Here is a 25,064-nt window from a genome sequence, read left to right as displayed (position 1 = left end):
ATATCATGGAATAATGACGTCCTAGGCAGAGAATTAAGTCATACTCCCTCTGTGTGTGTCAATCATCACTTTTCCACCTTCAACTATCATGCTTGTTCAATAAATATCATTTACTTCATAAGAAGTTGAGTCTCTCCTTATTGAAATGGATTTGCATGAAACCAAGTTACAATGACGTAAGTATGACGTAAATTTTCATGGGGGCTGTAGTTTTTTTTTTTGTGTTAAAAAACTGAATATAAATTGTGAACATTTTAACTTCTAATAGCAGCTGCTGTAGTGGAGCCAGTTTGTCTTAGAATATGGAAAGTAAACTCCTGGAACATTCTTTCTTAAAGATGAATGAAAGAAGTGCTGGATGAGAAACTTGTATTGAGTTACAGAACCTAGTGGAACAGAGGCTAAATGGGAAGTGAAATGTCTGGCAGTGGCAGTGTAATTCAGCCACCTGTCTTTTTCCAAAGTTTAACTAAATTAAAATTTTACTACAAACCTCTCCATAACCTCCAAAGTCCAGAGAGATCTTTTTCTATGTTGCGTGAACAAGTTCAGAGCTCCTATCAGCGCTTTCACTACAAAGACTTTGTGGTAATTTTATGTAGCATCCAGTTAAACTCACAGTACAATCTGGACTTTATTGGCAAAACCCCCCACTTATTTGTATATTCCACACATTATGATGCAAACCAATTCTGGATAGCAGCCTGTAATTAAATAATCATATTACACCTGAAAGTGTTACAGAGCTGATTTCTAGTCGATAAATCTGCTGAGCTGATAAGTAATAAGAAATGTCAGCGATATCAACATATATTTGAGCAACTTTCAGTCACAGTGTATCAGTTTAGAAGTTGAATGATCATTTATTGCTTTTAGGTCAGACAATGGGGTGGAGTACGATGATTTGACAGAGGAAAAATCATCTGGACAACTTGATTTGTGTTGCTCAGATGAGCTGTGGAAAGTTTTGGATGGATGGAGATCAGATCAGAAGACTCTGTATCTTCTGATCTGGTCTGATCTGTAACTGACAGCAACTCAGTAATGAAGCAAACTAATCAAGATGTGTCTGTCCCCTCTGGTGTAATCTATACTATCTGCTGATTATTATAGTTAAAAAGTACATAGCAGATTCACTCTTTGCAGTCTGTGATGTCTCACCCAGTCCGTGCAAAGTTGGCCCAGTATCTCATCATGCGTCGGCTCAGTTTCTCCTCTTCTAGGGTGTAGTTGAGTCTCTTCTCCAGTGGCAGGCCAAAGACAAACTCGATCTCGTAGCCGTGGATCACACCCATCCACTCTGGCCACACCAGATTAGATGCTCGGTGGTCAAACAGGTAAAGGTAGACCCCTCCTTGAGGAGCAGGTAGATGAAAGGGTGAGAGGTTATTTTTTGTCTACAGTAATGCTGTGAAATCACCAGCCTTCGCAGATGATGGTAGAATGTTTTTTGATGGATAATTCACTGTCATGATGGATAATTCACTGTCAATGCGGGGAGATACATCCTGATCTTTTTCTTAAGTGATTGAATAAGTTTTAAACTAGAATGTTTAATACGATATCTGATTGTCCACACAATATATTGATTCTAAATGGTTATGATAGGTCTAGCAATTTCTTTCATTCATCGAATTATCAGGATATAAAACCAAGGATTTGGTGACCTTTACAAATCAAGACTCCATAGTCTTATCAATGGCATAGCAAGCAGTTTAAATCAAAAATCAAATCAAATTGTTACCTTACCTAAAAATCGAAAGTTGAAAATCGAACCATGGATTTGGAAAATTGTGACACCCCTAGTAAATATAACCTGCATCACAGTTTTTATGTTCCTGTCCAACACTAACTACATTAGTGTAGTTCAATCATTCAGTTCATGTCATCAGTAGAAACATATACCCATATAACCACTGGTTAACTGTGACCATTTAAGGTCATCTATCTATCTTCTGAGCAAAAATCACAAACAAACTGCACTGTACTGTACTGTACACACTGCATTTTTATTACATTTGGAAACATAATCAAGCCATCTGATGCTAGAATACCAAGACATACAGTGTTTTTTGGTGCACCAAGAGAATGGAGAATGGAGAAATCAAACATGACATGTACACTATCATCCAGTCTTTAATATTCAATATTTTAGCTGTATAGGCAAGACTATTTACAAGATTATACAAGAACCACCAATCAGAAAGCTCCCTCACATGTTTTTTTACCTAATAACTAGCCAAAGTAAGGTCCTGATAAGGCAGGACCAGGACATGGGTATTTATTTCCATTTCTGTACTTGATTTAAATTGTGGTGGTGTTGTGAAGGTTAATCGAGGCAATGTAGATATTATGGTTAATTATTTTGAGAGTATAAAAAATATAAAATGAGAAATAATACTTTTCACAAAAGTATTCACAAAGTATGGCAGTAAGTGAGCTCAGAAGTAGCTCTGCAAAATGCACTGGACATTTACAACATACTGTTTAAGTAGTTAACTTTATCATTCATCTTTGTTTCAACCTCTAAATAATAATAATAATAATAACAATAATAATGATAAGAAAAATAATAGTATGGTTAAACTGTGGACTTGATAAAGTTGTGTCTAATGAAGATGTTGTGTCCCCAGATCACAGACATGAAGCAGGGGAGTAAAATGTTGTAGGTAGCAGATTGCAACACACACACACACACACACACCTTACCTTGTGAGTTTCCTCCGCTGTTCATCACCCCAGAGCCAGCTCCCCCCATGTTGGCTTTGAGGGCGTTGTGCTGGGCGTAGGAGCGAGCAAAGTGGGCCAGAGGGCAGATGACATTGTGGTCGCCCACAATATCGTCCATGGCATCCCGGTTCTTCACCCCGTTATTCTCATCCATCCAGTCAGTGTACTGCAACACCACTGCCTCCAGGCCGATATCATTTGCATGTGGTACACTCAGCTTTACACCTGCCAGGGTGAGGTTTAAAGTTTTAGGTGCCTTTTTAATTGACTTAGGGGTATAACTGTGGCTGTGATGAACAATATGTGGTAAAGTTCAATGGCTGCAAAGGTTTTGACTGAATTTGATAATGGTGATTCCCACATTATTCTCACTAGTTAGATTATCAGAATGGTTATGCAGAAGTGTCAGTGTATGTAAATATAGAAAAAGTTTAGACTATTGCTTCACTTTCTGTTTTGTGGTGACATTAATGTTTCATCACAACACTAGCCACATCTATTTATACCTTATTCATTATATACAGCAGGTAACTGCACAGATAATAATTGTACAGATCATTCAACCATGTGTCATTACTCATGGAAAGTAATGGGATTGAGCTTTCAGCAGAAACTGTGCTGGTTGTTGTAACTGCAGTCCAGTTTAAATAAGCTTTTCTTTATTCATGTAGAGCACATCTCAAATTCTACTTCAATCTAAGTCAGATTTGAGCTGGATTTGGTATTCTTTCTGTCTCTGTCCATTCTTGTCAGCTGAGTGAGCTTCACCTTCTAGGAAGTCCTCTCTGGAGATGAGGCTCTCGTTGTCCTTGCTGAAGCCTGGTGCACCGTACAGCAGGAAGTAGGAGCCCTCATCCTGGTTGACCCCGAGGAGGAGCTGAGTGTCTTTAAAGTTGCCTGAGTTGAGCATGGCATCAGGGGTGTCGGGCAGAACCTCGCCATCCACAACTGGGACGAATGAAAATCGGAAGAGGGCCGACCATGGCAACACCTGCTCAGAACAGAATGACAACCCCCAAGTGCACAACTGGGTTCATCTGAGTGACTGTGAAATATGCAAACATGTAAAATGAGAAATTAAATGTAACTGAATCCACTTCAACTTCCATTTTAAGACATAGGCGCAAAGTGCAAAGTGTTTTTGCGCAGCACCTAAGCCGAATGAAGCTGGAAGAAAAACTCTAAGAGTTCTGTGATGCTCTGGAGAGAAAGGTTTGACAGAATGGTGGGAAAACAAAACATTTTGTGTTCCATATAGAGTTCCTAGCACCCACTGCAGGGGTGGGAACACCGAGATAGATTGCTCTCAGTGGGCTGGAAACATAAAAGTTGTGTGAGAGAAGAATCGACTCGCTACAGTAACTCATTCAGCTGGCTAGTGGCTTCGTCTTGGCTATGGGAGGATGAGAAAATCACACATATAATCTACGTACTAAGAAAATGGCGTTGTGCAAATGTGCACTGTAGTTTTCATTAAGTTTGTAGCTGCAATCTGCATATATTCAGCATATGGCTAAAAATCATACCATAGCAAAACAACCACAGGGCGACACTGGCAGACTGTAGTTAAGACACCAAAGTTAAGTTCAAGACATGCTCGTTACCAAGACCAAGCTTGATTTAAGATATTAGCAGTGCACATTATTATCTGTTATTTCAGAGTTGCCTATGATATAACCTCAACATTCAATTATGACAATCCACTGAAATGTATATTAAAGTGACACAATGTCAGACCTGCCAACCCTGGACACATTTTTTGAGTATCACTTTGGTGACCTAGATACATGAGATGCAAATCACTGCTGTTTGCACAATTAATTATTATACATAATTTGCATACATACACATAACAGTACATCATTTGCATACATGCAGCAGTCAAACAGACAAAAAAGTGAGGGTGCCATTCTTGATACCAATAACAGATTGTTTATGAAAATATCTGCAGATCCAGAACTGTTAGTTGGTCATTTATGCCTATGTTCGTCCATTTGTCTTTCACTTGCCTAAACATAGCTTACCAAAGAACACAATTTCACTTAGGCTACACACTAACCTACTACTACTGCTGTATTTATATTGTTTACACCTCCACAATAATAAAACTTTAAGCCAATTTGATTTTTGAAAATATGCTTTTCAGATAATTTGAAAAGATAATAACAATGTATATGTAAAACCCAAACCAGCCTAAACAGAATATTTTGTGGCTATGGTGAAATAAATATTTTAGAGCTGGTTAATACAATTGCTCTCATTATAGGTAGGCTATTACTTAATGGTATGATGACTTAATAACAATACAGGCTGAATATGAACATGGCTGTTAAAACTGTGGAAGCAATCACATACCTCCTTACATATTGCACTTAATTTGCAATTGGGGTGTTTCCTTTCCTTGAAATTTTCCTAGAATAGGCAAAGTTATAGACTACAGAGCCAACACACACGCACAACATACAAAAACACACGCACACACACACACACACACACACGCACACACTGCTGGTAACTTTCTGGGTAACTTTCTGCAGCACGTGCACTCGCTTTTTTTCATTGTGCCATGATCTTCTTACCTTGCGAGGCAGCTTGATTTGCGAGATCATGACATCACAAGATCGTGCAAGAATCCATCTTTTCAGACTTAGTTATGTGCTTGTGTGGTTTGGACCAATCAGCGTTGCAAATCCAGCTACCTCGCAAGGTAAGACAGTAATAGACGGTGACAGACAGATGGTTCATCCAATCACCGGCCAAGTATTTTTTAAAAGTGCCTGCACTTTTCCAAACAGTTTCCATGGACGACTTCCAGGGATGTCACAAGACCAAGTTGATGCCAAAATTCTGAAAAAGTGGTGGTACTCGTTTTTCTACTGTACCGTAGGTACCGGGGATGCAATTCTTCCGGACCTGACGGCGACAGCACATAAGCCTACAAGTGATTTAGTCTGCCAGTAAATGCCAAAGTAAGAAACAGAGCGCCTACCTGCATGGAAGAACAACAACAAGTGGAAGATGGTGACAAGTGCAGCTGCAGCAACAGCTCTGTCTCGACTCATCGAAAAGCAAAATAGTAAGAGTTGTGTGTGGAAGTATGCACTGATATGGATCATCAGGGATTAATAATAAATTCGTAAAAACCAGTATGCAAACAGTGCCATCGAACTTTTCAGATGAAAGGAGAAAACTTAGCGAAGCACCTCAAAGACAGACATCCAGATTTATTCAAAGAATTCAAGGTGACTGAGTTTCAGCTCATGTTAACATTACATTAACAAAGTATCCAAAGTGTTATCCTTGTTATCCTTATCCTGAAATATACCTTACCATTATTTTTGTTTGAGACAGCTGGCACTGCTGTGTAGCAAACTATGTTTACATATGATGTAAACATAGTTTACATCATAGCTGGTCACCAGCCTGGTCACACACTGCTGTGGGATGGCATCCCATTCTTCAACCAGCATTTGTCGGTTTGTGGGGTTTATCAGAGACTACCTCCAGAATTTGGGAGTGGAGAGGATGGAATGGCCTGCCAGCAGTCCTGACCTCAACCCCACTGAACACTTGTGGGATCAGCTTGGGAGTGCTGTTTGTGCCAAAGTGACCAACACTACCACGTTGGCTGACTTGCGACAATTGCTGGTTGAAGAATGGGATGCCATCCCACAGCAGTGCGTGACCAGGCTGTTGACCAGCATGAGGAGGAGGTGCCAGGCTGTTGTGGCTGTGTATGGTTCTTCCACACACTACTGAGGCTCCTGTTTGTTAAATGAATAAATTGTTAAATTGCCAATATGTCTTGTTTCTTCAAACTTCAATCATCCAATCCACCAAACACCAAACAAGAGTCAATGGCAGAATAAGCTGTTAGGCATTGGCAGAGAAGATTTGGCATATTTTACATGGGCGCAACCCATATACTCAGCTCTGCTGCTCATCCCACAAATGCATGTTCCTCACAAATGTGGCACCATTTAAAAGGGAAATAAACTGGCTTTCCAACGGTGTAAGATTTATTGCGCTAAGTTTATATATATATATATATATATGTAAATGTTAAAAAAACATAATAAGCTAATTGTGTGCGAAAGTGACATATTCCCTCATGAAACTGCCATGTCTTGGCCTCAAGACAAGATGAAGTGAACTTCACTGAGTGTTCACTGATAGAGTTGTCAATACCTGCCACTCCTGGTCGATAAGCTCCTGCGGACTTTTACTGCGCAGACAATCCACCAGCTCTGTGTCATTCCCCCCATTGCAGCCCACCAATTTGCCCAGCAGCGTGGCCCGTCGGCGGGCCTCAGCAGGGCTGACTGAAGCCCAGGGGGAATTGGGGACGCCGCTCTGAAGAATGGCCCTGGTGAAGGTAGGCCGGCTGTCGGGAGACAAGAGGTGGAATCCTACTGAAGCACCACCAGCACTCTCACCAAAGATGGTCACCTGTTAAAAGACAGCAAATAGAAAGATCAGGATCAAAACAAGCTCACACCAATTTCCTAGTGTAGGAACAAAAGGATAGATGAATAAAACAGTGGGAAATTAACCTGTTTGGGGTTGCCACCAAAGGAATGGATGTTATCTTGTACCCACTGCAGTGCCATCCTCTGGTCAAGCAGGCCCATATTGCCAGGAGCCTCAGATGAACCATGCAGAGCAAGAAAACCGAAGGCACCAATTCGGTAGTTCATGGAAACCACGATGACTGTCTCACTGTGAGCTAGGTAACGGCCATCATACACGTCCAGTGAAGAAGAACCACTGTAGAACCCTGAAAATATTAGATATTACAGTGCAGTATTAAGCCATTATATCACATTCTCCCAAAACAGACAAAATATCCAGCACACCAGGGTGATTATCATTCAAGGATACAGTGGATTCAGCTGGTAGTTTGGCAGGGATGATACAAGTTCCAATTTACAGTATGAAGAAGCATGTCGTCTGCATATAATAAAACCTGGTGCTCCTTACCACCTCTCAATTCCTTTTATATGCAAGTCACTGCTAATTACCATGGGAATGTTGTGATCAAATCCAAAGATTTCAATCTGAACAGGTACTATGAGTCCACTCAATCTAATAATTCTAATAATAACTTGATTGTCTATTTACAGGGACACACGATGGACCGTTACCACCTGCAAGGAGAGGATCACTGCTGGGGGTAGTTGAGCTTGCACTACTGCTAGCAAGCTAATCCACTAGCGTGTTCACAACTGACTAACCACTGTGCGAGCTAGTACAATGTTATCTTACATACTCTTGGTTTGGTGGTTTTATAATGAACACATTCCAGTAGGAATTTATTCTTGAAAAATCACCAAGTTTTTGTGTTTTTACTACATTGGCATTGAGTTGTTTCCTCTTTATTGGCTGAAGAGACAATCTGAACAGAGTTGAAGAATTTCAGGGAAAATGCAGACCTATGATACAGAAATTGGAAAGTAATTAATGTGGTTTATTTGAAGGGAGGTCAGCTTATACAAGTGTTTAATTTGTTTCTCTCATGGTCAACATTTTTAGATTTCAAATGTTTACATTTTCAAATTTTACATTGTTCCAATCAAAATGTATTAAAACTAAAAAGATGAGTGAAAAAAGGCATCAAGTTTATTGACAGCTTTAATAATGATCAGTTTTACTCATTTTCTAATGACTGTTGTGTTTTGCTGTCTTCACTGTTTATCTTCTGTTACAGAACAATAACCTAGCATGGCTACCTAAAATTTGCCTACTGGCCGTCAGTCACATGACCCGACTTGCAGGTTGTAGTGGTCTACTGAGGGTCTCCCCTATTTACAGAGAGTGGAGGAGTGGACATTATACTAAACGGATGCCTAATATTCAACTTGTGGACTCCTGTTGTTAGACCACAAGCCATGCTAATTCCTGAAATACATGCTTACAACTCTGCCCAGGCTTTATTTCCTGTCTTGCCTGCTTTTTGCCTCAGCATGCCAGTCGAAATCTGGTCTGACCGTGTTCTCTTCATTTGAGCTGAATTGCAACAGATTGCCTGGTGCACTTTTGCACTATAAATTTTTAATTCAATTCAATTCAGTTTTATTTATATAGCGCAAATCACAACAGAAGTTATCTCAGGGCACTTTTCACATAGAGCGGGTGTAGAACGTACTCTTTATTTTACAGTGACCCAACATTCCCCCATAAGCAAGTACTTGGTGACAGTGGCAAGAAAAAACTCCCCTTAAACGGTAAGAAACCTCAAGCTTAATTTGAATTTGAATGGATGATTACAGATCAAATACTTATTTTTCCCACCTTCAAAACGCAGCTTGAATTTCGATAAAAAATTGACAGCCCTACCCTATACTGTGAACTGGACATATCAACATGCTGGAAAACAATATAATGAGAATATCTTCTGCTGTAATTTTGGTCAAGATAGTTGTAGGTACATGCCTACTACATTACATTACTGCTGACCATTTCAACACCATGCTAGTATTCTTTTGTGCTTTATATCCAACTTACTGTCATTATTAGCTGGCTTCTATTGAGCCATTTTATGTGTTCTGTTGTTTGCTATCCACTGCTGACCCACTGTAAGAATGACTCATGTCTGACCTATCTAAACTTAGCACAAAAAGTAAGGAAATTTGTTTCCCTTTTAAATGGTACATGCATTTGTGGGATGAGTAGCAGAGCTGAGTATGTGGATTGCACCCATGAAAAATTTGCCAAATCTTCTCTGCCAATGCCAAACAGCTTATTTTGCTGTTGCTATTGACTCTCGTTTTGAGCTTCTGTGAGCATGGGCCCTGCTACAGTGGTCAGTAGGTGTCTGCTCCAAGAATCAGCATGCCACGTTTGACTGATCTGGATGGGGCCCGTGAGATAGGGCAACTTTAAGCTGGTGTTCTGCAAAACCAAGTTGCGGCATTATTTGGAGAGAGCCCTAGCACCATCTCCAAAGTAAAGGCCAAGTTCCATATAATGGGGGATGTCAGAGACAGGCCGCAAAGTGGTCGTCCCAAGAAGACGACACCCCAAGAAGACTGTTTCCTCACCCTGTCAGCACTTAGGTACCGTAGGCTGTCTTCTACAGATTTGTAGTCAAGGTTTGCAGGACGATATGGCTGACGGCTCTCTGCCAAGACAAACTGGAACAGACTGCACGCAGCCGATCCCTGGTCTCATAGGGCTGGCAGGAGGCCTGCCATGACTGCCCTTCACCATCAGGCCTGCTTTTCGCTGGTGTCAGCAACACGTGCACTGGAACACGGCAGTTGGATGATAGGGTCAAAGTGTGGAGAAGGCTATGCTAATTGCTGCAATGATAGAGTAACATCTTTTGGTGGAGGCAGTGTGATGGTGTGGGGTGGCATCTCCCTCACTGGAAAAATGAGGCTTGTCATCATTGGAGGCAATCTCAATGCAGAGAGATATTGAGATGAGATTCTGCAACCAGTGGCAATCCCATATCTCCACAGTCTGGGACTGAACTCTATCCTCCAAGATGACAACGCTCGCCCCCACAAAGCAGGGTTTATCAGAGACTACCTCCAGAGTGTGGGAGTGGAGAGGATGGAATGGCCTGCCAGCAGTCCTGACCTCAACCCCATTGAACACTTGTGGGATCAGCTTGGGCGTGCTGTTTGTGCCAGAGTGACCAACACAACCACGTTGGCTGACTTGCACCAAATGCTGGTTGAAGAATGGGATGCCATCCCACAGCAGTGTGTGACCAGGCTGGTGACCAGCATGAGTGGGAGGTGCCAGGCTGTTGTGGCTGTGTATGGTTCTTCCACACGCACATGCACCAATGAATAAATTGTTAAATTGCCAATATGTCTTGTTTCTTCAAACTTCAATCATCCAATCCACCAAACACCAAACAAGAGTCAATGGCAGAATAAGCTGTTTGGCATTGGCAGAGAAGATTTGGCACATTTTTCATGGGCGCAACCCACATACTCAGCTCTGCTGCTCATCCCACAAATGTATGTTCCTTACAAATGTGGCACCATTTAAAAGGGAAATAAACTGGCTTTCCAATGATATAAGATCCATTGTCAAGAAGCATTGTTACAACAAAGAAATAATCTACCAAACACAAATTTCCTTACTTTTTGTGCTTTTTTTATATTTGACTCATTCTGAAGAAGTCATGACCAAGTACCTCCACCGTAGATCCACACCATGACAGTTAGATTGTGTGGTCTGATTGAGGAGGGCACCCAGACATTGAGGTACAGGCAGTCCTCGCTCATCTCTCTGTTGGGATTCCACATCTCACTACCCTGGAAGCCTGGGAACGTCGTGTCCACAAACTGGTAGCAGGCGTTAGGATAGGCGTTGGCCTCATATAGCCCTGCCCATGAATGCTTTGGCTCAGCATGACGGAAACGCCGCTTCCCTACCGGTGGCTCAGCGAAGGGGATTCCCAGAAAAGCGGTGACGTAGCTCCGGTCCGGCACCGGCATGCGGACACCGCGAACCCGGCCTGTACGTGTCTGAACGATGAGGTCTGCCTCACTCTGGGAGGAGCAGGTGGTGATGAGAAGAGAAAAGAGGAGGACTGGGGAGAGAAGGAGAGGGATGGAGGTCTGCATGATGGAGACAAAGATGGTCTGTGTGGCTGGAGCTGTGGTTGTGATTTTCTCTTCAATCAGGGAGGGCTGGGTCTGCTCTGCTTCCCCTCAGATCTATGGACAGAGAGAGAGAGAGAGAGAGAGAGAGAGAGAGAGAGAGAGAGAGAGAGAGAGAGAGAGAGAGAGAGAAATGTGATTACCGTAAAGGAGTGATGGAGAACAGATTGAATGAGAGAAGGATAAATCAGATGAGGAAAGGGATGAGAGGACAGAGGAAGAAGGAAGTCTGGATGTGTCATCAAGGTAGATTCAAAGATTCCTTCAAACAGGCAGACAACTAATCTAATTCTTATTTTTATTTTTACATGTGGAATATTGCTCACACATAACATTTTTGCAACTTGCCAAATACATTAATTAACATTTTTTCATTATGTTTGGATAAAATGTAATTCAGCAGCATTACATTTCTAGCAAAACACATTTGCTGTTGCACTTGAGTCATATATGAACATTATTTCTAGGAGACAGGGTTGAACAGGAGACAGGGCTGACAGTGCAACATCACCTGTAGTGACATTCACGATTTGACCACCTCCTGTTTCAGTCATGACCTGCTTTGCTTTAACAAGGCATCTTTATTTATGACAAGTTGCAGTTATGAGAGTTTGGTGAATCCGACTTAAACACTTGTATAAGCAAAACTGGTGGGAAAAAGTATGAGTTTCAGCATAAGAATTCAAAAATGTTCTTGCTCCAGGCAAATGTCTGGAGTCCATGAATATCCACAGCAAATTACATATCAATCTGGCCAGTAGTTGATGTATCTTGTTCTGTTCATGTTGGACAGACAGAGAAATCACCATCCTTAGGTACCACAGCTATTAACTAATCAGATATAAAATATAAACCAAACTATAAGCTAATTAATGCATTGCAAAATATGGAAATGCATTTCATTAACATAAGAATAAAACTAAAAAAAATATTCCTATGCTTCAGTGCTTTGGATGCTCCAAAAATCCCTAGCATGTGGATTTTGAGTCAAGATTACTTTATTAAACTAATATTTTCAAGGTCAAGAAGGAACTCTTCATTTAATATATTGTAAATCCATTATAATTTTGCCATCCTGTTTTCAATGTCTTTTCTGTACACACAACATCTATTGCATGTCTGTCTGTCCTGGGAGAGGGATCCCTCCTCTGTTGCTCTTCCTGAGGTTTCTTCCATTTTTTCCCTGTTTTTTCTTCCTTATTTGCATCAAGGATTTGTATTGCTGTACAGACTGTACAGCCCCCTGAGGCAAATTTGTGATTTGTGATAATGAGCTATACAAATAAATGAATTGAAAAAATAAATTGAACTCTTACACTCAAAATTAAATTGTTTTCTGTCAGATTCTTCAGTCAAGTCTGAATATTTTCGCCAATGTTGACTTAAAATACCATTTTTTTGTCTAAAAGTTGACAAAGACTACTATTATTTAAACTAACAAAATAAAACTAAAATGTATTTGTTTAGGTTCTAGCTATGGGTTGGAAGTTCAGATGAAAAAATTTACTTTTTAAATATTGTTTTTAATGCATTAAACTAAACTACAGGTACTTCACAAACCAAATATTCCAGATATATACAACAAATGCATTCAGATTTTTTATAATTACAAAGTACAGGGCAACATACACTGGCATCATCAAAACACATTGTTTTCTATGTAAGCCTAAACTGGCATATCTTGACATTGAGTTAGGATATGCAGAATATACTGTACTCGGACTACTTCTTCTGTCTGTCTTGTTCTGTCTGTGTGAACAATCCTGTGGTCCTCTTGTTCTACACTTAGTGAACAGCAATGATGTTTTTATCAACACTTTTTCTCTCATTATTATTACATCTTTAGTTGTGCCTGCACCTGCTATGAGAGAGACGAAGAGCGAATTGTAATACTGCAAAATGACGGATTTGGTGACAATGAAATGTCCCTTTGACTTTTGAAACGAACAAATAACTAATTAAAAAAAACCTTTTCCAGTGGTTGCTAATCTATGAAGGAGTGTAATGCAAATACTTTCCAGACACAGTTGGAAATAAAAGGTCTGAGTAATTTCACTGAGATAAATGTGAAAATTAAAAAACGAAGTGGCCCTATAGGGCTGGGTAATCAATCTATTTGAAAAATGTATACATAATCACACAAATAATGATGTTTACTGCAATGAATCCGTTACGCATTATATCCAACAAATCTCTACACATGTAAAATGCACATGCAACATGCCATTTGGCTTTGAATAATAATTTACTCAGGATTGTTGCTTAGGACAACAGAATATTGTAAAAACGATAAGATCATGTCATCAAATTAAATCCCATCTAAACTGAATTTAACTAAAGGCTAGATTGAACAGCATTCTTCAAGCCTTGAATTCAGGCAGCCAGTTGAGCACGTAGTATAGGGCTTATTCAGGATGTATAGACGTGGTGGTGCAGGTTATCAGTGGACAGTACTGTGAGTAGAGAAGTGTAGGTGGGCTCTGGCTTCCCAGAAAAGACTTATTAAATATTCAACACAACACCAAGACAACAGCAGAGTCCTGCTGCTCTACAGCACAGATGAACATGTCAGTGTTATAGTAGAATCAAACACCTTTCACTGTTTCTGCTTGTGTTCAGAAGTAGCTGCTGTTTGGTGGTCTGCAGGATACAGTGTTCCATTATATGGCTTTTTTATAAGTTGACTGTCAACATACTGATCTTGCCAGCTGGGATCTTCCAGTTAGGCTTTTTGGTGCAGATACTGATCACTGTTTAAATGTCATTAGAATCTGCTGATCTGATACCAATCAGTAAGTACTTCCTGTTCTTAAATATCTGTATAGATTTTATATCTCCTGCATAAGAGGCTGTAAAAGCAATTATACTGTCCAAGCTCAGGTGATGCTGAATCGTATTTAGTTTCTACAGTTGCTTCTTACAAATAAAAGGTGAATTTCCATAAATTCAGCAAAGCAAATAGAAATGAAAAAATGGAAATGTGTGCATTTGCATCAACTAGATCTGTGCTAATAATCTGAAGAGTTAGTAACAAGATTACATAATTGGCACAAAACAGTGGGTGGCAGCAGTACCTACATGTACCAACCGGGTACCTGCCCAAGACACGGGACCTTGAGGGAACCACTTAGGTTCACTGTGTTGTAGTTAGCTTGTGGTGGCTAATTAATTGCAAGTTTGCTTGTGAATAGGGTATGCACCACTAAAGCCACCACTTAGTTTGAAGGCCTTTATTATTTCAAATTAAATATTATTCTTTCATGATGCAGTTTAATAAATAGAATTGTAGAGTTTTGATAACTAGTTATTACAAGTGGATCCTCGTTTATTAGTACTATGCAATGCACACAAGGACACACATTATAATAAACCACCTCTGAGTTTTAGAGCCTGACCAATAAATTGTCTGGACGATGTGCTGGCTGATATTAACTCATTGCAGATATATCAATATCAGTATCAGCATATATGTCAGTTCAAGAAATTGAAGCAGAGAAATCACAAAGATTTGTTTTGAAACAATGTCAGCATTCTCTAGTCTGTCCACCACAGAGTAGTGTCAAGGTTATAAAACAACAGTAAAACATCCTGCCTAGTACATTTCTTGATCGCAATTGTTGAAAAAAATAATTTAGGGTAAAAAATGTTAAATCATGTTATAGATTGTGGAAAGAAAATTAATATTGTCTGCTATCATTATCAGATTTTTAATATTTTCAAATATGAATATTGGTATCTGCCTCATATATCCTGTAGAGGTTTGACTCCACTAAATATAATTTGCATTCCTGAAATCTCTCATTTCCAAGTTTCCACTATGAAGGAGGGACGGTTATTTTCTGTCAGCATGCAGACGTTTAAAGCCCCTCACTACCCAGCAACAAAGACTGAGACAGGTGTGTGGTCATAAGGGGTACTATAAAGAGGCATCAGAGTAAAACCCTAGTAAATGCCACATCGTTTGATGGATTAACATGGCACTTGGCAGAGTATGAAACTCAATAACTATAAGAGACTGTATGGACATTTTTGCGGGTGCTGGAGGAAGTATGGGGGAGGGGAATTTTTTTTTTACTTTGGTTTATAGGTGAGTGTAGTCAGAGGAACATGGTAACAGTGACTCCCATTGGGTCAAAGTCAACAACTGTGTCTCAAATAGAATGTTTCCCCGTTCTCCAAGAAAGTTTAACCTGCTAAACTGATTTTTATTGTTTTTTCATATGGTCAAGATGGAAAAAGTTAAGCAAGAACTTAAACCAAAAAGAAAGTACTGGTCTTTTCTTTCCTCTCCAGTTGCTGCAAATTATTGCTACACAATAGGTCTAACATTTTGCTTGTTGCCTTTCATTGGCTCTGAATGTGTTCCATACATCTTCTTGATAAGGATTCAACATTTGGCTGTAGCATAAAATATACGGTATATACATTGTGGTTGTTGATTGTGGGGTGGATAGCAGGAAATCATTATATTTGGTTCTTTAGCCTCTGGATCTCATGCAGGGCTGTTACTAATGATTATTTTTCTTTCTATTCAAATGAGTTCTACTCAAATTAATTTTCATTTAGTCAATAAAATTTCAGAAAATAAAGTAAAATACTCAGCTCCCCAAAACCCAACGTGACATCTCAAATTTATTTTTTTCAACTCACAGTCCAAAAATTATATCAAATGAGAGTATCACATCCAAAGAATGGAAGGTGTTTTTATTTGATAAATGACTTAAACAAATAAATTATCGGCATAGTTGGTGATTTTTGGAGTCAGTTAAACCAGATGTTTCGGCACAACTCTCGAGAGAAGGACAAATGATCGTAGATCTCAGTCCATGGGCTTAGCTCAGCTCAGGAAGAAACTGGAGCACTCTGCTGTCCTTGCACCTAATAAAAAGTAATTAAAGAAACAGCAGTGGGCTACAGTTCCAGCCTGGGCTCAACTATGACCTGAGATCTATGCTGTTGAGTATTATGCTTTCAACTAATCATAATTGAGGTTTCTATATGCCCTCATTACTTACTCAAGAGGACACAATGCATCTGCAGTGAAATCTCTACAAATAGCCATATTGTTGCTAAGTCTGAACTGTTAAGAAGACTTCAGACATGAATCAGATTCAAACTCAAACTCTTGACAGATGTAAATCCTTGGTTAAAGGGACCCTCCCATTGACTTAGATTTGCGTTTCCATAAAGTTGGAGGACTTATGAGAGACAAACTTTTAAAAGAAGGGACAAATGGAAACGGCAGAGGTGGACACATGCTTACTTTTAGTCCTTAGAATGGGAGAACTGATTATCCTCCAGGGGTTGATGGAGTTGGAGTCTGGTATGGCTGCAATTTATAGGGTCTTATTCCCCAAAATTCCCTCTTTGGTCAATGAAAATAATCCTTGAGATATCTAAATAATCATCTTCAGTTTGTTTGTGGTTTCTTCAATAATAGAGCTGACACACAAAAATATACTGGCCTTAAAAAGCAGCACAGTATAAACACACACACATAGTTTGATGCTGAAGGGGATATCAGCTGGATAATGTTTGCTGTGTATGTAAAGTGTTGTTAATATTGTAAGACAGTTGTTTAGATGAGACAATATGATGGACCGGCCAGGCTGGAACTTTTTACACAAGCATTTGGGAAGTCTCTGTGGAGCTCAGCAAACACAAAAAGAAAGAGGATCAGTCTCCTCTGTAGCTTCACTCACACTTTCCATGTTGAACATGTTGTGGTATTCAATTGATAATATCACCCTGTTTGTTTGTGTGAATATGTGTGTGAGGGACAGAGAAAAGTGACATCACCAAAATAGATTCTCTATACAACTGAGAGGGAGTGTGTTCAGAAATAGTATACGCACACACACACACAGAGTTGCCCCCTATCCCTTACTGCTCCTCCGAGCTAATCCTGTCACTATGACAACCATACATTGCAAAACATAAACAGAAGCCTCTAACCTGACAGGTGGGAGACAACTGTCTCCAGGCATTGTTGCACAATTGTAAGCAAATACAAAATGAGGTACAACACTGTGTTTGTGAGAGCTCATCACAGCAAGGTGGTATGCAGAGGACAAATTCAAACCCCCAGTCTGATAAAGTTTGAAGAAATTTATAGCTAACCCTGACCTCTGTATGTGAACATGTGAACACTATCACCTACCCAGACACACAAAGCAGTACAAACAGATAAAGTATAAATGCATGTGTTTGAGTATACAGCCCTTTATACACAACTATAAGTCTTGTGTGTGTCCTTCTGCAGATTAAGCTTCTGGTGTTTGGAGGTTCGGTGAACAAATGAAATGTAACAGGATGCATTATAGAGCTATTTGATCATGTTTTAGGAGTTCATAAGTTCACATCAGTTTCACATCATCTTTGGAGATATGAGATGGGAACCTCCAAACGTCAGAGAAACGTGAGACGGACTGGCTCTGGAATAGACTTGTGAACAGTGTCTCACTACTAAGATCATATTTTGCACGGACATGCCTACTAGTGAGATAAAATCTTCAGTTCCAAGTTCCAGTGTGTGCTCGAAGTGGTAGAGGTCTGGTACTCACTGGTACGCAGTACCAGACCTCTACATTTTACTCTTTGGAGTACCATGACTTCTTCTTGGGCACCAGCACTTCTCAAAGGCTGCTGGTACTCTCGCTCTTCTATCGGTTTCTGTCTCTGTTGTGTATCCTAGCAGCGGCAAAACTACCATATGCAGGTAATGCAGCTGCACTGGGGCCTGGAACCCCTCTTGCTACTATCGTATCAAAATATCGTGAACATCTCAAGCACTGAGTCTACAGTATACATGCAGCAACCAAAATTTTATTGTGAGCTGTAAGTATTTATAGTACTCAATGAGTCATCTACTCCATGGTGTCACATACTTGATGTCAGTCATTCACCAAATTAATAACAACACAATAACATAAAACAGTTTACATTTCCAAATTAAGTATCAATAAGGATTAAAGGGCGATTTGATGTTCAAAAATGTGAAAAGTGTGCCCACATGGAATTCTGGGTAATTATGGACATGCGAATTACTGGGTAGCAAAATCCACATAGTAAGTTAAGTGAAAAACAAGCAATGGAGTACAAACACAAAAGCAGGTTTCAGGAGCAAAAGTTGGAAAAAGCAGCCGAGAAAGAAAAAGCAAAGCTTCCAAAAATAGGCAGTTTCTTTAAATAAGAAAGACAAGATAGCAAGCACTAGTTGTTCCACTGAGGGAGAGCCAAATAAGACACCCGCTAATGCTAGCAGAGAGTCCGCCTATGATGTAGGTAGAATTTATTTATTATTTGACTAATAATCAACCTACACACTTGTGTTTTGTGTTTATAAGGCCTGTGTGCAGACATGAATAATGTCAATGTGTGGGCGCGCTGTCAACGATCATGTTTTCATCTGGTATGATGGTCCGACACCAGATTTTGTCAAGTAGGCTTGTCTATCACTATCTTGGCCTTGTTATCATGACTCCTCTTCCATAGCATGGTGGTCTGTTTTCCTTGTAATAATTTCATCTGGGTGTCAACATAGCAGTGCATTTTGCTGTTGCTGGTCATTTTAAAGCTGTGTGCTTTCACTTCTTTTATGTGCTGCTGATATTACATTATGTTACGTCTGGTTGTGCTGGGCAGGCCCGCACTGACCATCTTGCATTGGGGCCTGGTGCTGACTCGTTGCGTGCCTCCCCTCCTGCTTTAGGAGAAAGAAGGGGGGAAGTTCTCTTCTTTTCTGACAAATGTTTCACCACTGCAACAAATTATTTGGTGTCTTGTAAGTTTGTGGGCCCTATCTTACGCCCGGCGCAAAGTGGCGCCAAGCGCAACGCAAGTGTCTTTGATAGTTTAAGATCGATGCAGTTGTCATTTTCCCATCCAGTGCCCACGTTGTTTAAATAGCAAATGCACTTGTGCCCGTCTGAGCGCCCATGGGTGTGTTGGTCATAAAATGAGGTGTGGTCAGGCACATTGTTGGCGCATTGCTATTGAGGCAGCAGAGAGCGATTGCGTGATTGAACAAAAATCTAGTCTGAAGTGAATGGTGCAGTGTTTCACTGTTATTTTAAGGGCGCATTATCAAGACAGTAATATTCACCTACACAGGCGGGCGCACAACGCGCATACACTCTGCTTGTTACACACACACACGGACGGACAGCAGCGCACAGACATTCAAACGATGACAAATAAAAGGATTACAGTGTGAAAGATTATTATTGTGTACAAAAACATATTTAAAAAAATACATGTCATAATTGTTAGTCATAATATTTATCAGTTTGAACTAATGAACTAATCACAGTAATGACGGCTGAAGTTGTCTAATTATTTGACCAAATCGTGGCAATACACGTAGGTATTTAAACAGACCGACAGCAACGGATCAGACACAGATTGACTTTCCTGCTACATCAGTACATGAGGAACATACAAGGAAATAAATGAGGTGAAAACAATGATTAAAGAAAGAAATGAATCTGGACAGCTCCTAGCTGCTGCCAGCAGCAGGATCAGCACCTTGGAGAGCTGATCCAAGTCCTGACAATTGTGTTAATGATTCCTCACATGATTAAAATTAATGATTTAATTTTTATAACAGTATTTAAATATTCTTTAACATTTTTTGAGAGTACAGTGATCAGGTTTCTATACTTTCAGCAATTAACCTGACCTGACACTCCATGTCTGAACAACACAATTTTAAAGAAACAAAGCTGTAATTAAAAAAAAAACCTTTTCAAAAAACAAACGAAAATAAATTTGCAACAAATTAATGAACATGACCTTAAACTGGTGGTCTGGGGCTGACCACAGGAGGGCCCAGGAGCAGCAGGGGCCAGTGTGCTCGTTATGGATCGTGCGCTTTCACTTTGTGCAAGAGCAGATCCGTTTCCTCTGCAGAGAAGAGCTCCTTCTTTCTACTTGGCAAATGCGCCATTATAATAGCAATCCGCCAAGGTGCAAGTGGCCCTGGCTTTTAAAGGGAATGGGAGATGACAGTGTTTGCCCCCCCTGTTAAAACATAACTTAACTGTGGTTTATCACACCTGAGTTCAATTTCTCTAGCCACACCCAGGCCTGATGCCACACTGCCACACCTGTTCTCAATCAAGAAATCACTTAAATAGGACCTGTCTGACAAAGTGAAGTAGACCAAAAGATCTTCAAAAGCTAGACATCATGCCGAGATCCAAAGAAATTTAGGAACAAATGAGAAAGAAAATAAAGTAAGTAGTGAGATCTATCAGTCTGGAAAAGGTTATAAAGCCATTTCTAAAGCTTTGGGACTCCAACAGTAAAAACATGGAACAGTGGTGAACCTTCCCAGGAGTGGCTCGACCAAAATTACTCTTTTGGTCTTACAATAGCGCAGTGATGACTCATCCAAGAGGTCACAAAAGACCCCATAACAACATCCAAAGAACTGTAGGCCTCACTTGCCTCAGTTAAGGTCAGTGTTCATGACTCCACCATAAGAAAGAGACTGGGCAAAAATGGCCTGCATGGCAGAGTTCCAAGACGAAAACCACTGCTGAGCAAAAAGAACAGTAAGGCTTGTCTCATTTTTGCCAGAAAAAAATCTTGATGATCCAAGACTTTTGGGAAAATACTCTATGGACTGACAAGACAAAAGTTGAACTTTTTGGAAGGTGTGTGTCCCATTACATCTGGTGTAAAAGTAACACCGCATTTCAGAAAACGAACATCATACCAACAGTAAAATATGGTGGTGGTAGTGTGATGGTCTGGGGCTGTTTTGCTGCTTCAGGACCTAGAAGACTTGCTGTGATAAATGGAACCATGAATTCTGCTAGTCTACCAAAACTCCTGAAGGAGAATGTTCGGCCATCTGTTCGTGACCTCAAGCTGAAGCAAACTTGGGTTCTGCAGCAGGACAATGATCCAAAAAACACCAGCAAGTCCACCTCTGAATGGCTGAAGGAAAAACAAAATGAAGACTTTAGAGTGGCCTGGTCAAAGTCCTGACCTGAATCCTATTGAGATGCTGTGGCATGACCTTAAAAAGGCGGTTCATGCTCGAAAACCCTCCAATGTAGCTGAATTACAACAATTCTGCAAAGATGAGTGGGCCAAAATTCATCCACAGCGCTGTAAAAGACTCATTGCAAGTTATCGCAAACGCTTGATTGCAGTTGTTGCTGCTACGGGTGACCCAACCAGTTATTAGGTTTAGAGGGCAATCACTTTTTCACACAGGGCCATGTAGGTTTGGATTTAGTTTTCCCTTAATAAAAACCTTCATTTAAAAACTGCATTTTGTGTTGTCTTTGTCTTATATTTAAATTTGTGTGTTGGTCTGAAACATTTAGGTGTGACACACATGCAAAAAAAAAAAAAATCAGGAAGGGGGCAAACAATTATCCACACCACTGTATGTGTTCACCTCGAACATAGTGTGGAGTTAGCTGCTAGCTGTCAAATTGTGATAGCGTAACGCCCAGTTTAACTTGTGGCAACATCTGTAATGTTATGTACCATCGATCATGTTTCATATCGAAGGCTACAGGCATTTATCCCTCTCATCACATCGATATAGTTGTACGATTCAGCACGCTCATTCATCGATGTTACACATGACTGTTAACTCTTATTTAGCAAATAGTGACAGAAATTGGATAATGTTTACCCACAGGCGTAGAAACCAAAATCACCACGGGGGTACAATAGTCTATAAAAGTTCGGTGAACATGTCACAACTTATTTGGTTTTTGAAAGCCTGTCTGTGGATGTAACACTGACCAATGTTGTGCAGCTGTCCTGGGCGATTTCATGTGGATAATGCCTGCTGATATTGTATGCTGAAAGGCCAACTATTAGCCTAGTTCTCAATATAGAGATTAATTTGCATTAAACTATCCTTCATAATTTTAAAATGATGTTTGTCTGTTTAGATTGCTCATTGTCCAACACACCCAATATTAAAGAAAGGAGGCAGTAACTGCAAACGTCAAATCATTTACAAAATGTTCTTGTGTCATATTTGTATCAAATACCACTATGTATCTGATGTCAAATCAATGTGAGAACTGTTTATACTTTCATACAGCTTGGAACATACAGAGTATGTTCACACCCAGTTCGAACACGAGTGGAGTCAGCTGTGGAGATAGAGCGGGTCGTCCACTAATCGGAAGATCGGCGGTTCGATTCCCAGCTCGTCCAGTCCACATGTCGATGTGTCCTTGGGCAAGACACTTAACCCTGAATTGCTCCTGATGGCTGTGCCATCAGTGTGTGGATGTGTATGAATGATTAGATTTCCTCTGATGGGCAGGTTGGGACCTTGCATGGTAGCCCCTGTACCCATTCAGCGTATGAATTTGTGTGAATGGGTGAATGTGATTTGTAGTGTAAAAAGCGCTTTGAGTGGTCGGAAGACTAGAAAGGCGCTATACAAGTACAGTCCTTTTACCATTTACCAAATGAAATGACGAGGGGGGAGTGGAAGCTATATAAAGTCGATTAACATGCTACAACTTTGTGGGTTTGTTTGTTGGGCGTTTCGATAGAGCTTTTGCAGCGGCTAGACAGGATATTAGTGAGCGAGATATAGTGAGAGATAGAGAGACTCATAGTGCGTGATTGAGTGTCTGTGAGTGAAAGTGGCTGAGTAAGTGAGGTGTGTTTCTGAGAGAGGCTGTTTTGTGTCTGTGTGCGTACTTGTTTTGTTTGTGTATTTGTGTGCATTGTAATTGTTTGTGTGTGAAAAGGTAAGGGAGAGGAGGTAGGAGTAGGTAGGGTAAGTAAAATGGATCTCAATATTGTTAAGGAGGTACTGGATGTAAAAATCAATAACCAGTATCCAGCAGGATTAACCAATAAACAACAATATGTAATTAAGAGAAGAGCTGATAACTTCAGGATAAAGGGTGAGGATGCATGCCATGTGCTCCTAACAATACAATGATCAACTGCTATGGTACAACTCCCAATAATCTAATATCATGACAATGAAACACCAGAGGAAACAAGCTCAATCTTTTAACGTTAACATTTCACGTTACTTCCCAAGTAATGTTAAACCACGTTACTTCCTTTAAAAATGAAAAAAAAACTTCTAGCAGTGTATGTGCCACAACATAAAACATATGAAAGTATAATTTGTATGTATTAAACAACATTTTTATAAAATGCTGTTCGACTCCAGCATGGGTTGTTTTTACATGACCAGACAGCGAATGGTGTTTTCGTAATGGAGAGATCTACTATTTTCACTTTTTTTTTTTTTTGCCGACACCCAGCAACCTGTTTCTTATTATTCTATTATTGTTGTTGTTATTGTTGTTGCTGTGCTTCTCTGTGTTTCTCTTTCTCCTCTCCCCTCCCTCTTTCTCTCTCAACCCAACTGGTCAAGGAAGATGGCTGCCCACCTAAAGCCCGGTTCTGTTCAAGTTTCTTCCTCTTAAAGGGGAGTTCTCCTTGCCACTGTCGCCAAGTGCTTACTCATGGGGAAAATGTTGGGTCTCTGTAATTTAAAGAGTACAGTCTAGACCTGTTCTATGTGCCCTGAGATAACTTCTGCTGTGATTTGAGGCTATATAAATAAAACTGACTTGATTTGACATCACAGAAACCTGGTTCATGTTTCTGTACAGTTTATAGAATGCACTAAGTAATGCTATCTCAATAGAGGAGAACTGAAAATTAGTGGAAGACCTCATACACTGTAAGACAGAAGAGAGAGGGAAGGGGAGAGAATGCAGGAATGGCAGGAGGAAAGATGTTTTTTATGGGGGGTGTGCATCGCAATTATTAATAGCAGTGACAGCTGCATGGTGGGAACAACAAGGAGGTAGAAGAGAGGAGGGGGAGTGAGGCTGCAGGGAAGTAGGGGATAAGGATGCTGGAGAAGGAAAAGAGAGGGAAGGGTGGAATTGGTGATTACCAGTGGGTACCAAATTGGTCCTAAATGCCTAAAAGTGCAGTTCTCAAGGCCTTGGCATACTTTGAAGGAAATGCTTGTCTGATCGTCTAACAGTATCTTGAAACTGCCTTTGTGACAGTGGAATGCAAGTGCAAGTTTTTGCTACTAACCAAAAGAGACAGTTGCCAATTTCCCTCTCAAGATCTCCTTAATATTGCTTACACAAATACTTCCTCCACTTTTCGTGTGAACAGCTGAGTACAGAACCATGAATACCTTCAGAAAGCACAATTCTTCATGTCATGCCTACAAACACCACACAAAAGACTTTGTGAAGAGAGATTGGAGGCAGTGGGATGCAGCCAGTAGGACATTATGATGGCAGGCTTTGGGTCCAGCCAGTGGGAACATGTAGAACAGGTAGAATTACTTCTGACATGGTAGGACGACATGTCATGTAACCTTGTTCGTTTGAATCATACTGAGGCCTGAAGTCCCATTCCCTGAGAAATTCAGTGGGGTTTGTTTGGAATGAGAAGGTATACCCTGGTAGCAGTGTTTCATATTAGTTGTAGTCTTTGGGATGTTTCACCTACTTAGACCAAAATTAAGTGCACTGCAGTAGTCAGGTCGGGAGGATATAAAAGCATGGATGACCTTCTCTGGATCTGCAAATGAGAGGAATGACCTTATCTTGGTTACATGTCTCAGTTTGACAAAGCAGGACTGCACCACTTTAGTCACCTGAGCATCAAAAGACAACTGTGAATGAAAAGCTGTCAAAATCATCCATTGCTGTCTTAATCTTACACCTCCCA

General features: G+C 40.3%; 1 protein-coding gene across 2 annotated transcripts in view; it reads right to left on the bottom strand.

The window, feature by feature from the left end:
• The window catches only part of ache (acetylcholinesterase), a 52,520-nt gene that overhangs the window by 10,553 nt on the left and 16,903 nt on the right, over positions 1 to 25,064 (bottom strand). Inside the window, exons 2-7 of one of the 2 annotated variants that reach the window (XM_042400900.1) lie at positions 10,883 to 11,408; positions 7,284 to 7,507; positions 6,919 to 7,179; positions 3,499 to 3,721; positions 2,710 to 2,955; positions 1,162 to 1,354 (exon numbers count right to left, since the gene is read on the bottom strand). In XM_042400900.1, the coding sequence (XP_042256834.1) occupies positions 1,162 to 1,354; positions 2,710 to 2,955; positions 3,499 to 3,721; positions 6,919 to 7,179; positions 7,284 to 7,507; positions 10,883 to 11,315 (1,580 nt within the window). In that variant the 5' untranslated portion in view covers positions 11,316 to 11,408. Of the gene's footprint in view, positions 1 to 1,161; positions 1,355 to 2,709; positions 2,956 to 3,498; positions 3,722 to 6,918; positions 7,180 to 7,283; positions 7,508 to 10,829; positions 11,409 to 25,064 lie in introns of those variants that run through there. The other variant, XM_042400901.1, reaches the window with a different exon arrangement.

Source organism: Thunnus maccoyii, chromosome 22, assembly GCF_910596095.1.
Source record: "Thunnus maccoyii chromosome 22, fThuMac1.1, whole genome shotgun sequence".
Taxonomy (NCBI): Eukaryota; Metazoa; Chordata; class Actinopteri; order Scombriformes; family Scombridae; genus Thunnus; species Thunnus maccoyii.
This window is presented reverse-complemented; position numbering and strand designations above follow the sequence as displayed.